Source organism: Aquarana catesbeiana, linkage group LG10 (assembly GCF_042186555.1).
Source record: "Aquarana catesbeiana isolate 2022-GZ linkage group LG10, ASM4218655v1, whole genome shotgun sequence".
NCBI classification, from domain to species: domain Eukaryota; kingdom Metazoa; phylum Chordata; class Amphibia; order Anura; family Ranidae; genus Aquarana; species Aquarana catesbeiana.
Window position 1 is genome coordinate 23,817,270 of NC_133333.1, and position 15,180 is coordinate 23,832,449.

Below are 15,180 nucleotides of genomic sequence, written 5' to 3' on the forward strand. Positions count from 1 at the left end.
GGATGCCTTGACAAAATAGCTAAAAAAAAGCCCAAAATTGTCTACAAGCCAGTGGGTGGATGAAGGCTGACTTCTAGTTACAGAAAGCTACAGGTTTCCATTGTACACCATTACAACCTTCTAGCCACCGGCGTCCTAACAACCAATGACATCATCGGTTGATAAGGAGGACATCGGGCACTTGCACAGCTTAGCTGAGTAAAGGAAAGAAGCTGAGGGAGAAGAAAAACTCTTGAACACTAGTCAGTACCAGTGTGCAAAAGTGTATTTGCTTTGGAAGAATAAATCACTTCTAATGTTGGCTGTCCTACGTGTGTGGATGATTCTACGATATGTAAAGCTATTAGTTTAGGTTTTTACATTTTAGAATAGGGTGCCTTGTGATTGTGCAGAATTTAAAAGGGAGCCTTGACTGAAAAAAAGGAAACGTTGAGAAACACTGATCTAGAAGAGATGGAAAATGGTAAGTATACTAAAAAAAATGACGAGTAGGGGGGCTTTAGAGGGAAGGGGAGGGGGGAATTGCTTGCATGGTGCCTGCAGTGGGACTTTAGGGTGCAATACAAACCTTCTGTTTTTAAACTGGTATCTCCAGTCCACCCAGGAAGCCAATATGTTCTGTGTCAATGTTGAGTTTTTGCAAGTCCAAGCTCAAGCCCCAAGCTGAACAAACACTTTAAGAAATGGAAGGGCTGCTGTTGCATAGCACTGATGTGCTGTTTTCTACACCCTTTTCTGATAATACATGCCATGTAAGAAATACAAAGACTCCTACTAAATATAGGCTGCCTGGTTGTCCTGCTGTGGCCATTGCTGTAATACTTTCTGGGTCATAGGCCCGGATCTAGTACTGGGATCAGCAATTCAGGCCTTCGAGCCAAACGTGTTTGGGGAGTGACCCGGTATGAGTCCAGGCTTCGGTTGCCACTCACACACTCATCCCAGGGATGGTAGGGATGTGCGGCTACAGGGAGAAGTTTCTTTATCTCTAGTCATTACAGGAGCCGGGACGAGCTCCCTCCCGAACCAGCACTCCCAGCCGCGGATGTTTAGAACTTACACCCAGTCCAGAGAGCCTGAGCGGCACACTATGCAGGTTTCTGGGTTACATGGTACAGCAGCCACATATTAGGAATATGAAATATTGGGTTTATATATTCTTTACCTTTGAATAATAGATTTTTTTTTACCTATCTTAGATGCTCCCAGGTACCCAAGGGTAGTCTTAGTGCCAAATAGAACAACATTTCCTGAAAAAGACAAGATCATATTTGTTGAAGGGGACAAGGTCATCTTTCGATGCAATGTCAACAGCAGCAACCCAGACGTGACCAACATTATATGGTACAAGAACGGAAAGAATATAAAAAAATTTAGTGAATCTGTAAAGGCAGAAGATGCTGGGAAATATACCTGTGAAGCTGAAAATTCTGTAGGACGTACTAGGTCACCGGAGGTTAATGTGGACATTCGTTGTAAGTATAAGATCTACTTTCCATAAGCCAGCAAGTAAAGTAGAACTGTCATTAGCAAACAATATATAAACGAAGATGGTTATATCAGAGAAAGCGCCTTATAGTCCAACTGAAAGCACTTTTTTAAATGATACAGGCCACCACCTAGTTAACAAAATAAAAGATTAAAAAAAGCAGCTCATAGTGTATTCATGAAGCGAGCGTGACAAGCTGCACCTCTGAGGGGTGCCCACCACTGAGAAAATAGGGAGAAGAATATGATCATCTAGAACAGCCATTTTCAACCAAGATCTCCTGAGGTTTCTTCAGGGATGCCTTGACAAAATAGCTAAAAATTGCCCAAAATTGTCTACAAGTCAGTGGGTGGATGAAGGCTGACTTTTATTTAGAGAAAGCTGCAGGTTTTCATTGTACACCCTTACAACCTTCTAGCCACCGACATCCTAACAACCAATGACATCATAAGTGATTAAGAGGACACCGGGCAATTGCACAGCATCCTTCCTTGCCCTCCCCTGCCCCTCTCCGGCAGCCCTGGGGTCACATTAGCTGAGTGAAGGAAAGAAGATGAGGGAGAAGAGAAACTCTGGAACACTAGTCAGTACCAGTGTGCAAAAGTGTGTTTGCTTTGGAAGAATAAATCACTTCAAATGTTGGCTGTCCTACGTGTCTGGATGATTCTACGATATGTAAAACTATTAGTTTAGGTTTTTACATTTTAGAATAGGGTGCCTTGGGATTGTGCAGAATTTAAAAGGGAGCCCTGACTGAAAAAAGGAAACGTTGAGAAACACTGATCTAGAAGAGATGGAAAATATTAAGTATACAAAAAAAAATGATGAGTAGGGGGGCTTTAGAGGGAAGGGGGTGGGGGGATCGCTTGCATGGTGCCTGCAGTAGGACTTTAGGGTGCAATACAAACCTTCTGTTTGTAAACTGGTACCTCCAGTCCACACAGGAAGCCAATATGTTCTGTGTCAAAGTTGAGTTTTTGCAAATCCAAGCTCAATCCCTGAGCTGAACAAACACTTTAAGAAATAGAGGGGCTGCTCATGCATAGCACTGACGTGTTGCTTTCTACACCCTTTACTGATAACACCTGCCATGTAGGAAATACAAAGACTCCTATTAAATATAGGCTGCCTGGTTGTCCTGCTGTGGCCATTGCTGTAATACTTTCTGAGTCATAGGCCCGGATCTAGTACTGGGATCAGGACTTCAGGCCTTTGAGCGAAACTCGTTTGGGGAGTGACATAGTTGGAGTCCAGGCTGAGGTTGCCACTCACACACTCATCCCAGGGATGGTACGGATGAGCTGCTACAGGGAGACCTTTCTTTATCTCTAGTCATTACAGGAGCCGGGACGATCTCCCTCCCGAACCAGCACTCCCAGCCGCGGACGTTCACAACTTACACCCCTTCCAGAGAGCCTGAGCGGCACACTATGCAGGCTTCTGGGTTACATGGTACAGCAGCCACATATTAGAAATATGAAATATTGGGTTGATATATTCTTTACCTTTGAATAATAGATTTTTTTTACCTATCTTTAGATGCTCCCAGGTATCCAAGGGTAGTCCTAGAGCTAAATAGAACAAGATTTGCTGAAAAAGACAAGATCATATTTGTTGAAGGAGACAAGGTCATCTTTCGATGCGATGTCAACAGCATCAACCCAGACGTGACCAACATTACATGGTACAAGAACGGAAAGAATATAAAAAAATTTAGTGACTCTATAAAGGCAGAAGATGCTGGGAAATATACCTGTGAAGCTGAAAATTCTGTAGGACATACTAGGTCACCGGAGGTTAATGTGGACATTCATTGTAAGTATAAGATCTACTTTCCATAAGCCAACAAGTAAAGTAGACCTGTCATTATCAAACAATATATAAACGGAGATGTTTTATCAGAGAAAGCGCCTTATAGTCCATCTGAAAGCACTTTTTTAATGATATAGTCCACCACCTAGTTAACAAAATAAAAGGTTAAAAAAAGCAGCTCGTAGTGTATTCATGAAGCGAGCGCGACAAGCTGCACCTCTGAGGGGTGCCCACCACTGAGAAAATAGGGAGAAGAATATGATCATCTAGAACAGCCATTTTGAACCACAATCTCCTGAGATTTCTTCAGGGATGCCTTGACAAAATAGCTAAAAATTGCCCAAAAATGTCTACAAGCCAGTGGGTGGATGGAGGCTGACCTTTAGTTCCAGAAAGCTACAGGTTTTCATTGTACACCGTTACAACCTTCTAGCCACCGGCATCCTAACAACCAATGACATCATCAGTGATAAGGAGGACACCGGGCATTTGCACAGCATCCTTCCTTGCCCTCCCCTGCCCCTCTCCGGCAGCCCTGGGGTCACATTAGCTGAGTGAAGGAAAGAAGCTGAGGGAGAAGAGAAACTCTGGAACACTAGTCATTACCAGTGTGCAAAAGTGTATTTGCTTTGGAAGAATAAATTACCTATAATGTTGACTGTCCTACGTGTGTGGATGATTCTACGATATGTAAAACTATTAGTTTAGGTTTTACATTTTAGAATAGGGTGCCTTGTGATTGTGCAGAATTTAAAAGGGAGCCTTGACTGAAAAACGAAAACGTTAAGAAACACTGATCTAGAAGAGATGGAAAATGGTAAGTATACAAAAAAAATTACGAGTAGGGGGGCTTTAGAGGAGGGGGGGGGATCGCTTGCATGGTGCCTGCAGTGGGACTTTAGGGTGCAATACAAACCTTCTGTTTGTAAACTGGTACCTCCAGTCCACACAGGAAGCCAATATGTTCTGTGTCAAAGTTGAGTTTTTGCAAGTCCAAGCTCAAGCCCCGAGCTGAACAAACACTTTAAGAAATGGAGGGGCTGCTCATGCATAGCACTGATATGTTGCTTTCTACACCCTTTACTGATAATACCTGCCATGTAAGAAATACAAAGACTCCTATTAAATATAGGCTGCCTGGTTGTCCTGCTGTGGCCATTGCTGTAATACTTTCTGAGTCATAGGCCCGGATCTAGTTCTGGGATCAGGAGTTCAGGCCTTTGAGTGAAACTCGTTTGGGGAGTGACCTAGTTGGAGTCCAGGCTGAGGTTGCCACTCACACACTCATCCCAAGGATGGTAGGGATGAGAGGCTACAGGGAGACCTTTCTTTATCTCTAGTCATTACAGGAGCCAGGACAAGCTCCCTCCCGAACCAGCACTCTCAGCCGCGGACGTTTAGAACTTACACCCCGTCCAGAGAGCCTGAGCGGCACACTATGCAGGTTTCTGGGTTACACGTTACAGCAGCCACATATTAGGAATATGAAATATTGGGTTTATATATTCTTTACCTTTGAATAATAGATTTTTTTACCTATCTTAGATGCTCCCAGGTACCCAAGGGTAGTCTTAGAGCTAAATAGAACAAGATTTGCTGAAGAAGCAAAGATCATATTTGTTGAAGGAGACAAGGTCATCTTTCGATGCGATGTCAACAGCAGCAACCCAGACGTGACCAACATTACATGGTACAAGAACGGAAAGAATATAAAAAAATTTAGTGAATCTATAAAGGCAGAAGATGCTGGGAAATATACCTGTGAAGCTGAAAATTCTGTAGGACGTACTAGGTCACCGGAGGTTATGGTGGATGTTCATTGTAAGTATAGGATATACTTGTGGATGATGCTACGATATGTAAAACTATTAGTTTAGTTTTTTTCATTTTGGAATGGGTGCCTTGAGATTGTATAAATAATTAATGGGCACGGCCCATATAGTATTGCCTGTGATGTAATTGGTCAGGAAAAACAGCTGACTAAAGAAAAAAAACATCTCGTCTGCAAAGCCACAAACAAAAAATCCTGCAGAGACACAACTCCGCCAGCCTTCTCAGCTGCGACTTTACAAACGTCACATGTTCCATAACCTGATATTAATAAATCAATTTAAAAAAATCAATAAAAAAAGAATATTTGTATACAGACATTTTTCCTAGCCTGATGTTCCACACCAGTGGACCATAAACTATATATGTATATACACACACATACCTCTGCAAGTTGCTGCTAATCACATATCCAATGCCAATATCCATATGTCTTAAAAAACACTATGGAAACACAAATATAAACCATACATATATAACCTTATTTTATTTTGTTTAATAAATCCCCAAGATTATATATACCGTATATACTCGAGTATAAGTCGAACTTTTCAGCACATTTTTTTGTGCTGAAAGTGCCCCCCTCGACTTATACTCGAGTCAAGCACTTTTCTGCAGCAAAAAAGGTCATTTTCCGAACCGACTTTGGGGCCCCGTATCTCAGGGCCACTTGGTGCTAGGATACCCAAATTTGGTTTGAAAACCCAGTGGAACTGGTACTACAACATATCTAAAGCTGAAGTTCCTAGCACTAAGTGGCCCCGAGATATGGGGCCCCAAAATCGGTTCAGAAAATGTCATTTTCTGCTGCAGAAAAGTGCTTGACATTTTCTGAACCGACTTTGGGGCCCCATATCTCAGAGCCACTTGGTGCTAGGAACCCCAAATTTGGTGTGCAAACCCAGTGGAACTGGTACCACAACATATCCAAAGCTGGGGTTCCAAGTGGCCCTGAGATACGGGGCCCCAAAAATGGTTCGGAAAATGTCATTTTCTGCTGCAGAAAAGTGCTTGACATTTTCTGAACTGAATTTTGGGGCCCTGTATCTTGGGGCCACTTGGTGCTAGAAACACCAGCTTTGGAAAGTTTATGGTGCTAGTTCCACTGTGTTTGCACACCAAATTTGGGGTTCTTAGCACTAAGTGGCCCCAAGATACAGGGCCCCAAATTCAGGCAACTGTGTCCATTTGCAGCAATGTCATTTCGGACCCTTTGGGTTCAGAGACCCCAAATTTTGGCTGCAGCTAGGGGGCATCTATAAACCCTTAACTACCGAGTTTGAAGTTCAGGGGACCTATGGCTGCAAATGGGCACAGTGATGCTGCAAATGGCCATTGTTGACCCTCTTTTCCACTTACAGTAGCTGTGCATTTCTCACCCTCGTCTTATACTCGGGTCAATAAGTTTTTCCCATTTTTTTTGTGGTAAATTAGGGCCTCGACTTATACTCGGAACGACTTATACTCGAGTATATACGGTATATGATAAAGTTAGCACCCAACATTACATTTATATAAAATTATTTTATAAAACAAAGACTTCTGTGTGGGTTTATTGTTAGTTATTATTTTGTTTATGATTTTTTATTAATTTTTATTCCCCCTCCAATGGGAAGTCAGTAGTATATCCCCACTATATCAAACAAAGGTTGTTCTATACTAGAGAACCATGCACACTTCTGTGTTTTTATTGATTTTTTTTATTGATTTATTAATATCAGGTTATGGAACATGTGACGTTTGTAAAGTTGCAGCTGAGAAGGCTGGCGGAGTTGTGTCTCTGCAGGATTTTTTGTTTGTGGCTTTGCAGACAAGATGTTTTTTTTTTTCTTTAGTCAGCTGTTTTTTTTTGACCAATTACATCACAGGCAATACTATACGGGCTCCAGTAAAATGTCGCCGAGCCTAATTCCTGAAGACACGCGCACATTGTGAAATGTATTGAAAGGGAGGCTCGACACACTGTTACGAGTCCTCCGTTCCTGGATCAGCTGGAACGCTTGCCGAGGTGTCAACTAATACCCATAGAACATAAGGTATCGCTCAGTCTCTGCTTCCCTTCTCAACTGCAGCTTAGTTTGCTGTTTTTTCATCCTGTACCTGCACATTTTATTGGGAGTTTTTAGCTTTGTTGGAATAAGGACGTTTTTACACTATCCAAGTTTTTGTGGCTTTTATGGGGAGCCACTTTTTGCAGTTTTAGCTGAGGCATTGAAGCACCGTGACTCAGAGATAGAAGTCATACACAATTTCTGCTGACTGGTGATTAAAGTCTTTCTGCCAGGATCTGGCAAAGACACCTTTTTTGAAGATACATGGTTTTTCATGCCTGAGGTTCACTTTGATGCCACTACTATCTGGTGAGCGCTTAGATATACCACTTCGGGTGAAGCACGAATAAGAATGCATGCGCACTTTATTAAGTGGTGATTGGATTACTAAGAAGAACTTTGGGTGTTTTCTTCAAAATATTTGAGGACATTTCATTTGATTCACTGGATTCACTTTATTGTAAATGTAGCACAATTATCGTTTATGCACTATAGCACTTTTTGTTGTATAATCTATAGGTTCACATCATAATATATTGGATTCACTTTATTGCAAATGCAGCACATTTGTTGTTCATGCACTATAGCACTTTCTTTGCATAAATCTATAGGTTTACATTGTAACATATTGCCTTGAGAATGTGCAGAATTTTAACCACTTGACCTCTGGAAGATTTTACCCCCTTCATGCTATCCCCATTATGAGGGGTTGTTACCATCCACGTGCTGAGTTCCTGGGTCTGTACCCCTGCTGTGCCCATTATGAGGGGTTCCCTCCATCCCCCTGCTGAGTTGTCGGGTCTGTACCCCTGTTGTGCCCATTATGAGGGGTTCCCACCATCCCTGTGCCCAGTTCCTGGGTGTGTACACTTGCTCTGCCCATTTTGAGGGGTTCCCATCATACTTGTGCTGAGTTCCTGGGTCTGTACACCTGCTGTTCCCAATATGAGGAATTCCCACCATCCCCGTGCATTATACCATCCGGCTGCGCTGGTGTAATGGACTCCATTTTGAAGATCTCTAAGGGGATAAAAAAGTTTAACGTCTTCAGACCTACAACCGGACACTAGCCACCATCCCTTGCAAACTACATACAGGGTTGAATTGAAGCCTGTATATTCTTTTTGTGACTGGAATCAGGACGAAAACCACCCTAGGTCTGATTATTATGTATTATAGCAGCCTATCTGCCTAGAATAATGGAACCTGCTGAGAGGAGGAACATTCCCTATCCCTTTGCTTCCCATCTTGCGGGAGCAGGACGGACTTCCTGTTACTCCTGGTATGGCTGTGTTGCGTTTCCTACAAACACAGAGATTTCCTGTTATAAGGTATCTTACACCGAACTTGCCTGAGAAAACAAACGCAGCCCAAAGTTTCAAACATCGTATCTACTGTAGGCAGGGATTAAAGTGATGCTATCCAATCTCTAACGAGGATAAAACCTGTATGGACAAATAAAGGAGATTTTCTCTCCAAACTTTGCCGTTCTGAAGAAAGGGTGATTATGACTTTACCCATACAATTGGCTTATTGACTGTCTGGACACATAGTTCAATGGAGGGAAACCTGAAGCCAAGCAGTTCCAGGCCTTCCTCTGATGAAGAGGAGCTACTACTGTCCGCAGGCTGTCCACTCGACAGAGTAGCGGAACTAAGTGGGACAACGCCACCTGCCGACGTGCCAGGATGCTCTTCTAGTGACAGGCAACTAGGAGGGGTCTGCCTGGCCCGAGATAATTGAAATAAGTACAGCATAAAATCTCACGCCACCCTCTTCAATAACAATGATATTTGAGTGTTACCCATGTCAACTGCGAACTCCTCCAGGCAGTCTTTACTCACCAGCCTACTGGGCATAGATATTGCGACACAGGCATTGCAGGACTTTTGGTTGCTCTAGGAAGAATCAATAAGACATCATCCTTGGAACTTGCCCCCTGAATGGGAGCGGCCTCTAGGGCTATGTTCCTCCAAAGAACGTCCACCTTCCGTGGCTCTTGAACTTAGAGAGCATAAGCATACGGGGCTGAAAAAAATTCAAAGCAATCCGCAAAGAGAGACACTCTTTTCCTGAAACTTACCATCGTGATGGTCTCCCACCTTTGAATTTGAGGGTCTTTTGTATAAATGGTGACGGACTCATGGTTTGAGGACAAATAGGATGGCCAGCGTAAAAAAAAAACAAGGATAGCTGAAAGGGAAAATAGCATCAGAGAGCGAAGAGCACAGTGAACAGCTCTACTATTTGCCCTCTAGTGGAACATATTGAGGATGCATTTGTAGTAGGTGACTCTGGTGCCAGGAGCCATATCTCTGCTGAGTTCCCAGAGGTCTTTAAAGCCTTGTGAGCCATTCAAACCCTCCTGGAAATCCTGAGAGCTCCAAATCCAATGAGAATGGATTTCAGCACTGTGTAGGAATTCATTGTTTGCAGGATTAGGGGAATTCAGGTTTGCCAGGAGGTATCAGTGAGGCCCAGTAACATCAAAAGAGGCCACATAAAGAGGCCAAAAGCCGGGTTACATAAAAAATATATATTTTTAATTCTCTTAATGTTTTGCTTTTAATAAGTGTTTTTTTTTTTTAAAGGAGTGGAAGACTCAGTAATAAGCAGACCTTTTTGTCTTGCAGACAGTCCGGCTCCTATAGTAAAGTTCGCATCTATGGGGACCCTTTCCTTCATCAGCCTATTAATGCTCATCATTCTGATTGTTCGATTCAGAGTACGGTAAGCTGTGAGAGGAACCCACATGACACAATCAGACTATCCAAAGCTCAGTGCATGAAAATGATCAGCGCACCAGAGGATATATATAAAATATGCCCAAGCCCATTTACCTACTATTTCCTGATTGGCTAGAAAGGGAAAAAGTTAGCTGCCTCCTGGGGACTTTAGGTCATTAAAAAGGGGGTGCTATTTGATAAAAGCATAAGTCTGGACTTAAAGTTGTTCTAAAGGCAGAAGTTTTTTTTTATCTTAATGCATTCTATACATTAAAAAAAAAAAACCTTCTGTGTGCAGCAGCCCCCCTCAGCCCCCCTAAAACTTACCTGAGCCCCATCTCGATCCAGCGATCTTGCATGAGAGCCTCGGCTGTCCAGTACTCTCCCTCCTGATTGGCTGAGACAGCAGCGGGCGCCATTATCTCCCCTTGCTGTCAATCAAAATCAGTGAGCCAATGAGAAGAGAGAATGTGTGGGGCCGCGGCTCCGTGTCTGAATGGACACACAAAACACTGGCTTGGTGTGGGGGCAGGAGGGAGGGGCCAGGAGTGCCGGCAGGGGACCGGAGAAGAGGAGGATCAGAGCTGCTCTGTGCAAAACTACTGCACAGAGCAGATAAGTATAACATGTTTGTTATTTATTTGTATTTTTTAAAACAACTTTAATATCAGTTAACGTTTGTCAGAGTTCACCTACTAAAGTTCTATGGGAAAACTCCTTACTTTTTGTCTAATGGATAGAGCTCAGACAGAACAGGAAGTAAGGTGAAATCTTTCCACTTCCTGTCTATTTGAGGGGCATCACACACAACCAGAAGTGAAAAATATCAGGCTTGCTTTTTTTTTTAAGGGGGCAAAATGGGAAGTAAATGAAAATCCTCCCACTTCCTCTCTATATGGGGGGGGGGTATCAAGCACAATAGGAAGTGCAGGAAAATTCCTCCCACTGCCTGACTATTTGATGGGTGTCAGACACAACAGGAAGTGAAGGAAAATCCCCCTCACTCCCGAACTATTTGATGGGTATCAGGCACAACAGGAAGTGAAGCAAAATCCCACCACTTCCTGTCTATTTTGATGGGTATCAGGCACAACAGGAAGTGAGGGAACCCCCCCACTTCCTGTCTATTTGATGGGTACCAGGCACAACTGGAAGTGAAGGAAAATCCCACCACTTCCTGTCTATTTGATGGGTATCAGGCACAACTGGAAGTGAAGGAAACCCCCCCACTTCCTGTCTATTTGATGGGTAACAGGAAGTGAAGGAAAAGCCCTCCACTTCCTGTCTATTTGATGGGTATCAGGCACAACAGGAAGTGAAGGAAAATCCCCCTCATTCCCAGGTCTATTTGATGTGTATCACTCAGGCACAACAGGAAGAGAAGGAAAATCGCCCCACTTCCTCTTTATTTAATAGGCAGCAGATACACCAGAAAGAGAAAGGGAGTATCCCTCTTCCTATATAATTTATGGGTATTGAATGAAAATTCCCTCCACTTCCCCTCCTGTTAATTGAGCATAAGACACAACAGGAGGTGAAAGACACTCCCCCCACTTTCTATACATTTAATGGGTATTATACACAACAGGAAATGAGGGAAAATTCCATTGTCGGGACACAGACAGCATCAAAAGCAAAATTTTCTAGCTGGGCTAGGAAGGTCTAGATAGGCTTTATTGCTGCCTGTATCCTTGTATCCCCATAGGTAAAATTTACCCTCACTTCCTGCCCATGTGAGGCATTTCAGACAGAACAGAAAGAGAGGTCACCTCTATGGTGGCACAGGCAGCATTCAAGATCTCATCCAAATATATGGCATTTTCTCCCACAAAGAACTTCCTTTAGACTGGGTCATTCGTTATGATCGCAATTCGTAAATGCAAAAATTCGTAAATTCATAAATTAGAAAACTCCTAATTTCGTGAATTCAAAAATTCGTAAATTCGTAAATTCAAAAATATGTAAATGCGAAAATTCGAGAATTTGTAAATTCGAAAAAAAAAATCAGATAATTTGAAAGAACAGAAATTATAAATAATAACTAACTAACTAAAAATATCTAACTATTAAATTATAGGTATTGGAATTTCCTTTCAAATCTCGCTGTTAGTGAACGTAATGAATACGAATTTATCCGAACTTACAAATTATCCGAAATAAACGAATGCCGCATCCAAACGAATGGAACGGAACAAATTAATAAAAAATAATAATAATAAAAAGTATTTAATATTACTATTATTATTTATTATTATTAATTTGTTACGTTCCATTCGTGTAGAAACAGCATTTGTTATTTTGGATAATTCGCAACTTTGGATAAATTCCTATTCGTTGCGTTCACTAGCAGCCAAATTTGAAAGAAAAATTCCAATACCTGTAATTTAATAGTTAGTTATTTCAGATTTTAGAATTTTCTAGTTTTTGGATTTTCGAATTCCGAATTTATGAATTTACAAATTTTTGAATTTACGAATATTTGGAAAAATTAGTTAAACGGGTTTTCGTTAATTTGGATGATTCCGTATTAACGAATTTGTTGAAATTTGTTAAAAAACGAATTTGGAACAAAACAAATTGCACATGTCTATCATGCATTTAAAAAAAAAAATGCTGTTATCATGCATTTTTGAATGCACTACAATGTATGAGCATTAGCAAGGTGCTTTTGGGTGCCATTAAGAATGAATGGCACCACAGTGCGCTTGAAAGAAGGACACAGTGACCCAGTGAGGATGTCACTTGGTATAAAATGAGGTGTGCAATAAAAATGGAAAGGTTTGAGCTGTGAAAATTTAATTACTGTAGCATCTTGATTCAGGAAAAAGGAGGAACCAGGAAAAGCACAACCCTAAGCCAATGTTTCTGCATAAGCTTGAATAAACTAAAAATAGAATATCACATGTTAAAAGCACATTGATTATGTATTTTCATAATTTTTTAGTTGGAATTTCTTTTTTTTTTTTTTTTTTACCCAGCATCAGGAATGCACTTTGTAGAAGAACGGTTGATGACAAAGGCGAGTCTTCATCTTTTGTTTTGAAGAAGGTAACAAAAAGCACTACCTGCTGTACTAGTATTATATATTTGACCAGTTATGGCCGCTCCATTAGGGGCGCATGGGCGCCGCCCTTCTAATCCATATGCCCAGCCTCTAATCTACATGCAGGGCACCGGACGCATGGATTTCAATGGGTTTTGTTTTTTTTTGAAGCACATGATTAGAGGCTGAGGCTCTAATTGGCTTCAAAAAAGGGTGGGCTCGGGGTGCAGAGCACTGTGCCCTCAGCCCCCCCCCATTAGTTTGACATTAGCAAAAATAATATTCTAATATTCCCCCTGCTTCTCCTCCTGGCCAATCAGGAAGCGGGTCCTGAGACCTGATTGGCCAGGGAGTCTTAGGACTCCCTGGCCAATCAGGTCTCGGGACCCACTTCCTGTTCAGCCTGGAGGAGAAGCAACAGCCCCAGCTTTTACCTCGGCAAGCTGGAGCGAGGAGGAGCAACAGGTGGGGGGGGGGCAGATGGGCAGCGACAGCCTCTTTAAAATTCCAGGAGCCCTACCCTGGATCCAGCCCCACCTCGTCATCGGCCTCCTAAGGTAAGGCCACTGATCGCCGCCTTCCCGCCCATCTCCCGCAAGGGGGGGCGGTAGTGCCAGTGAGGAGGGCAGGTTTGTTTGCTTGACCCTCCCAAAATATTGAGCACCAGCTGCCACTGTATTTGACTGCTAAGGCGCCTAGGCATAAAACCAACTATTAACCACTTAAGGACCGCCTAACGCCGATTTACGTCGGCAAGGCGGCACGGGCAGGCAAAATCACGTACATGTACGTGATTTGCCTCTCGCGGGTGGGGGGTCCGATCGGACCCCCCCCCGGTGCCCGAAGCGGTCCCGTTCTGTTCCCCGGCGATCCGAGATGAGGGGGAGGCCATCCGTTCGTGGCCCCCCCCTCGCGATCGCCGCCGGCCAATGGGAACACTCCTTTGCTGCTGTATGCTAAACAGCAGCAAAGGAAATGATGTCATCTCCCCTCGGCTCGGTATTCCGTTCCAGCGCCGAGGGGAGAAGACATCAATGTGAGTGCACAACACACACACACACAGTAGAACATGCCAGGCATACAAAACACCCCGATCCCCCCCCCCGATCGCCCCCCGATCCCCCCCCAATCACCCCCCCCCCCCTGTCACAAACTGACACCAGCAGGTTTTTTTTTTTTTTTTTCTGATTACTGCATAGTGTCAGTTTGTGACAGTTACAGTGTTGGGACAGTGAATATTACCCCCCTTTAGGTCTAGGATACCCCCCTAACCCCCCCTAATAAAGTTTTAACCCCTTGATCACCCCCCATCGCCAGTGTCGCTAAGCGATCATTTTTCTGATCGCTGTATTAGTGTCACTGGTGACGCTAGTTAGTGAGGTAAATATTTAGGTTCGCCGTCAGCGTTTTATAGTGACAGGGACCCCCATATACTACCTAATAAATGTTTTAACCCCTTGATTGCCCCCTAGTTAACCCTTTCACCACTGATCACCGTATAACCGTTACGGGTGACGCTGGTTAGTTTGTTTATTTTTTATAGTGTCAGGGCACCCGCCGTTTATTACCGAATAAAGGTTTAGCCCCCTGATCGCCCGGCGGTGATATGCGTCGCCCCAGGCAGCGTCAGATTAGCGCCAGTACCGCTAACACCCACGCACGCAGCATGCGCCTCCCTTAGTGGTATAGTATCTGAACGGATCAATATCTGATCCGATCAGATCTATACTAGCGTCCCCAGCAGTTTAGGGTTCCCAAAAACACAGTGTTAGCGGGATCAGCCCAGATACCCGCTAGCACCTGCGTTTTGCCCCTCCGCCCAGCCCACCCAAGTGCAGTATCGATCGATCACTGTCACTTACAAAACACTAAACGCATAACTGCAGCGTTCGTAGAGTCAGGCCTGATCCCTGCGATCGCTAACAGTTTTTTTGGTAGCATTTTGGTGAACTGGCAAGCAAGCACCAGGCAGCGTCAGGTTAGCGCCAGTAGCGCTAACACCCACGCACGTACCATACACCTCCCTTAGTGGTATAGTATCTGATCAGATCAATATCTGATCCGATCAGATCTATACTAGCGTCCCCAGCAGTTTAGGGTTCCCAAAAACGCAGTGTTAGCGGGATCAGCCCAGATACCTGCTAGCACCTGCGTTGTGCCCCTCCGCCCGGCCCAGCCCAGCCCACCCAAGTGCAGTATCGATCGATCACTGTCACTTACAAGGCACTA

At 43.5% G+C, this 15,180-nt stretch overlaps 1 protein-coding gene across 1 annotated transcript in view; it reads left to right on the forward strand.

Annotated features, from left to right (window-relative positions):
* Nucleotides 1–15,180, forward strand: part of LOC141110460 (sialoadhesin-like) — a 72,968-nt gene that overhangs the window by 40,197 nt on the left and 17,591 nt on the right. The window contains exons 14-18 of the mRNA XM_073601814.1: nucleotides 1,200–1,475; nucleotides 3,029–3,304; nucleotides 4,847–5,122; nucleotides 9,816–9,912; nucleotides 12,887–12,956. Of these exons, the coding sequence (XP_073457915.1) occupies nucleotides 1,200–1,475; nucleotides 3,029–3,304; nucleotides 4,847–5,122; nucleotides 9,816–9,912; nucleotides 12,887–12,956 (995 nt within the window). The remainder of the gene's footprint in view (nucleotides 1–1,199; nucleotides 1,476–3,028; nucleotides 3,305–4,846; nucleotides 5,123–9,815; nucleotides 9,913–12,886; nucleotides 12,957–15,180) is intronic.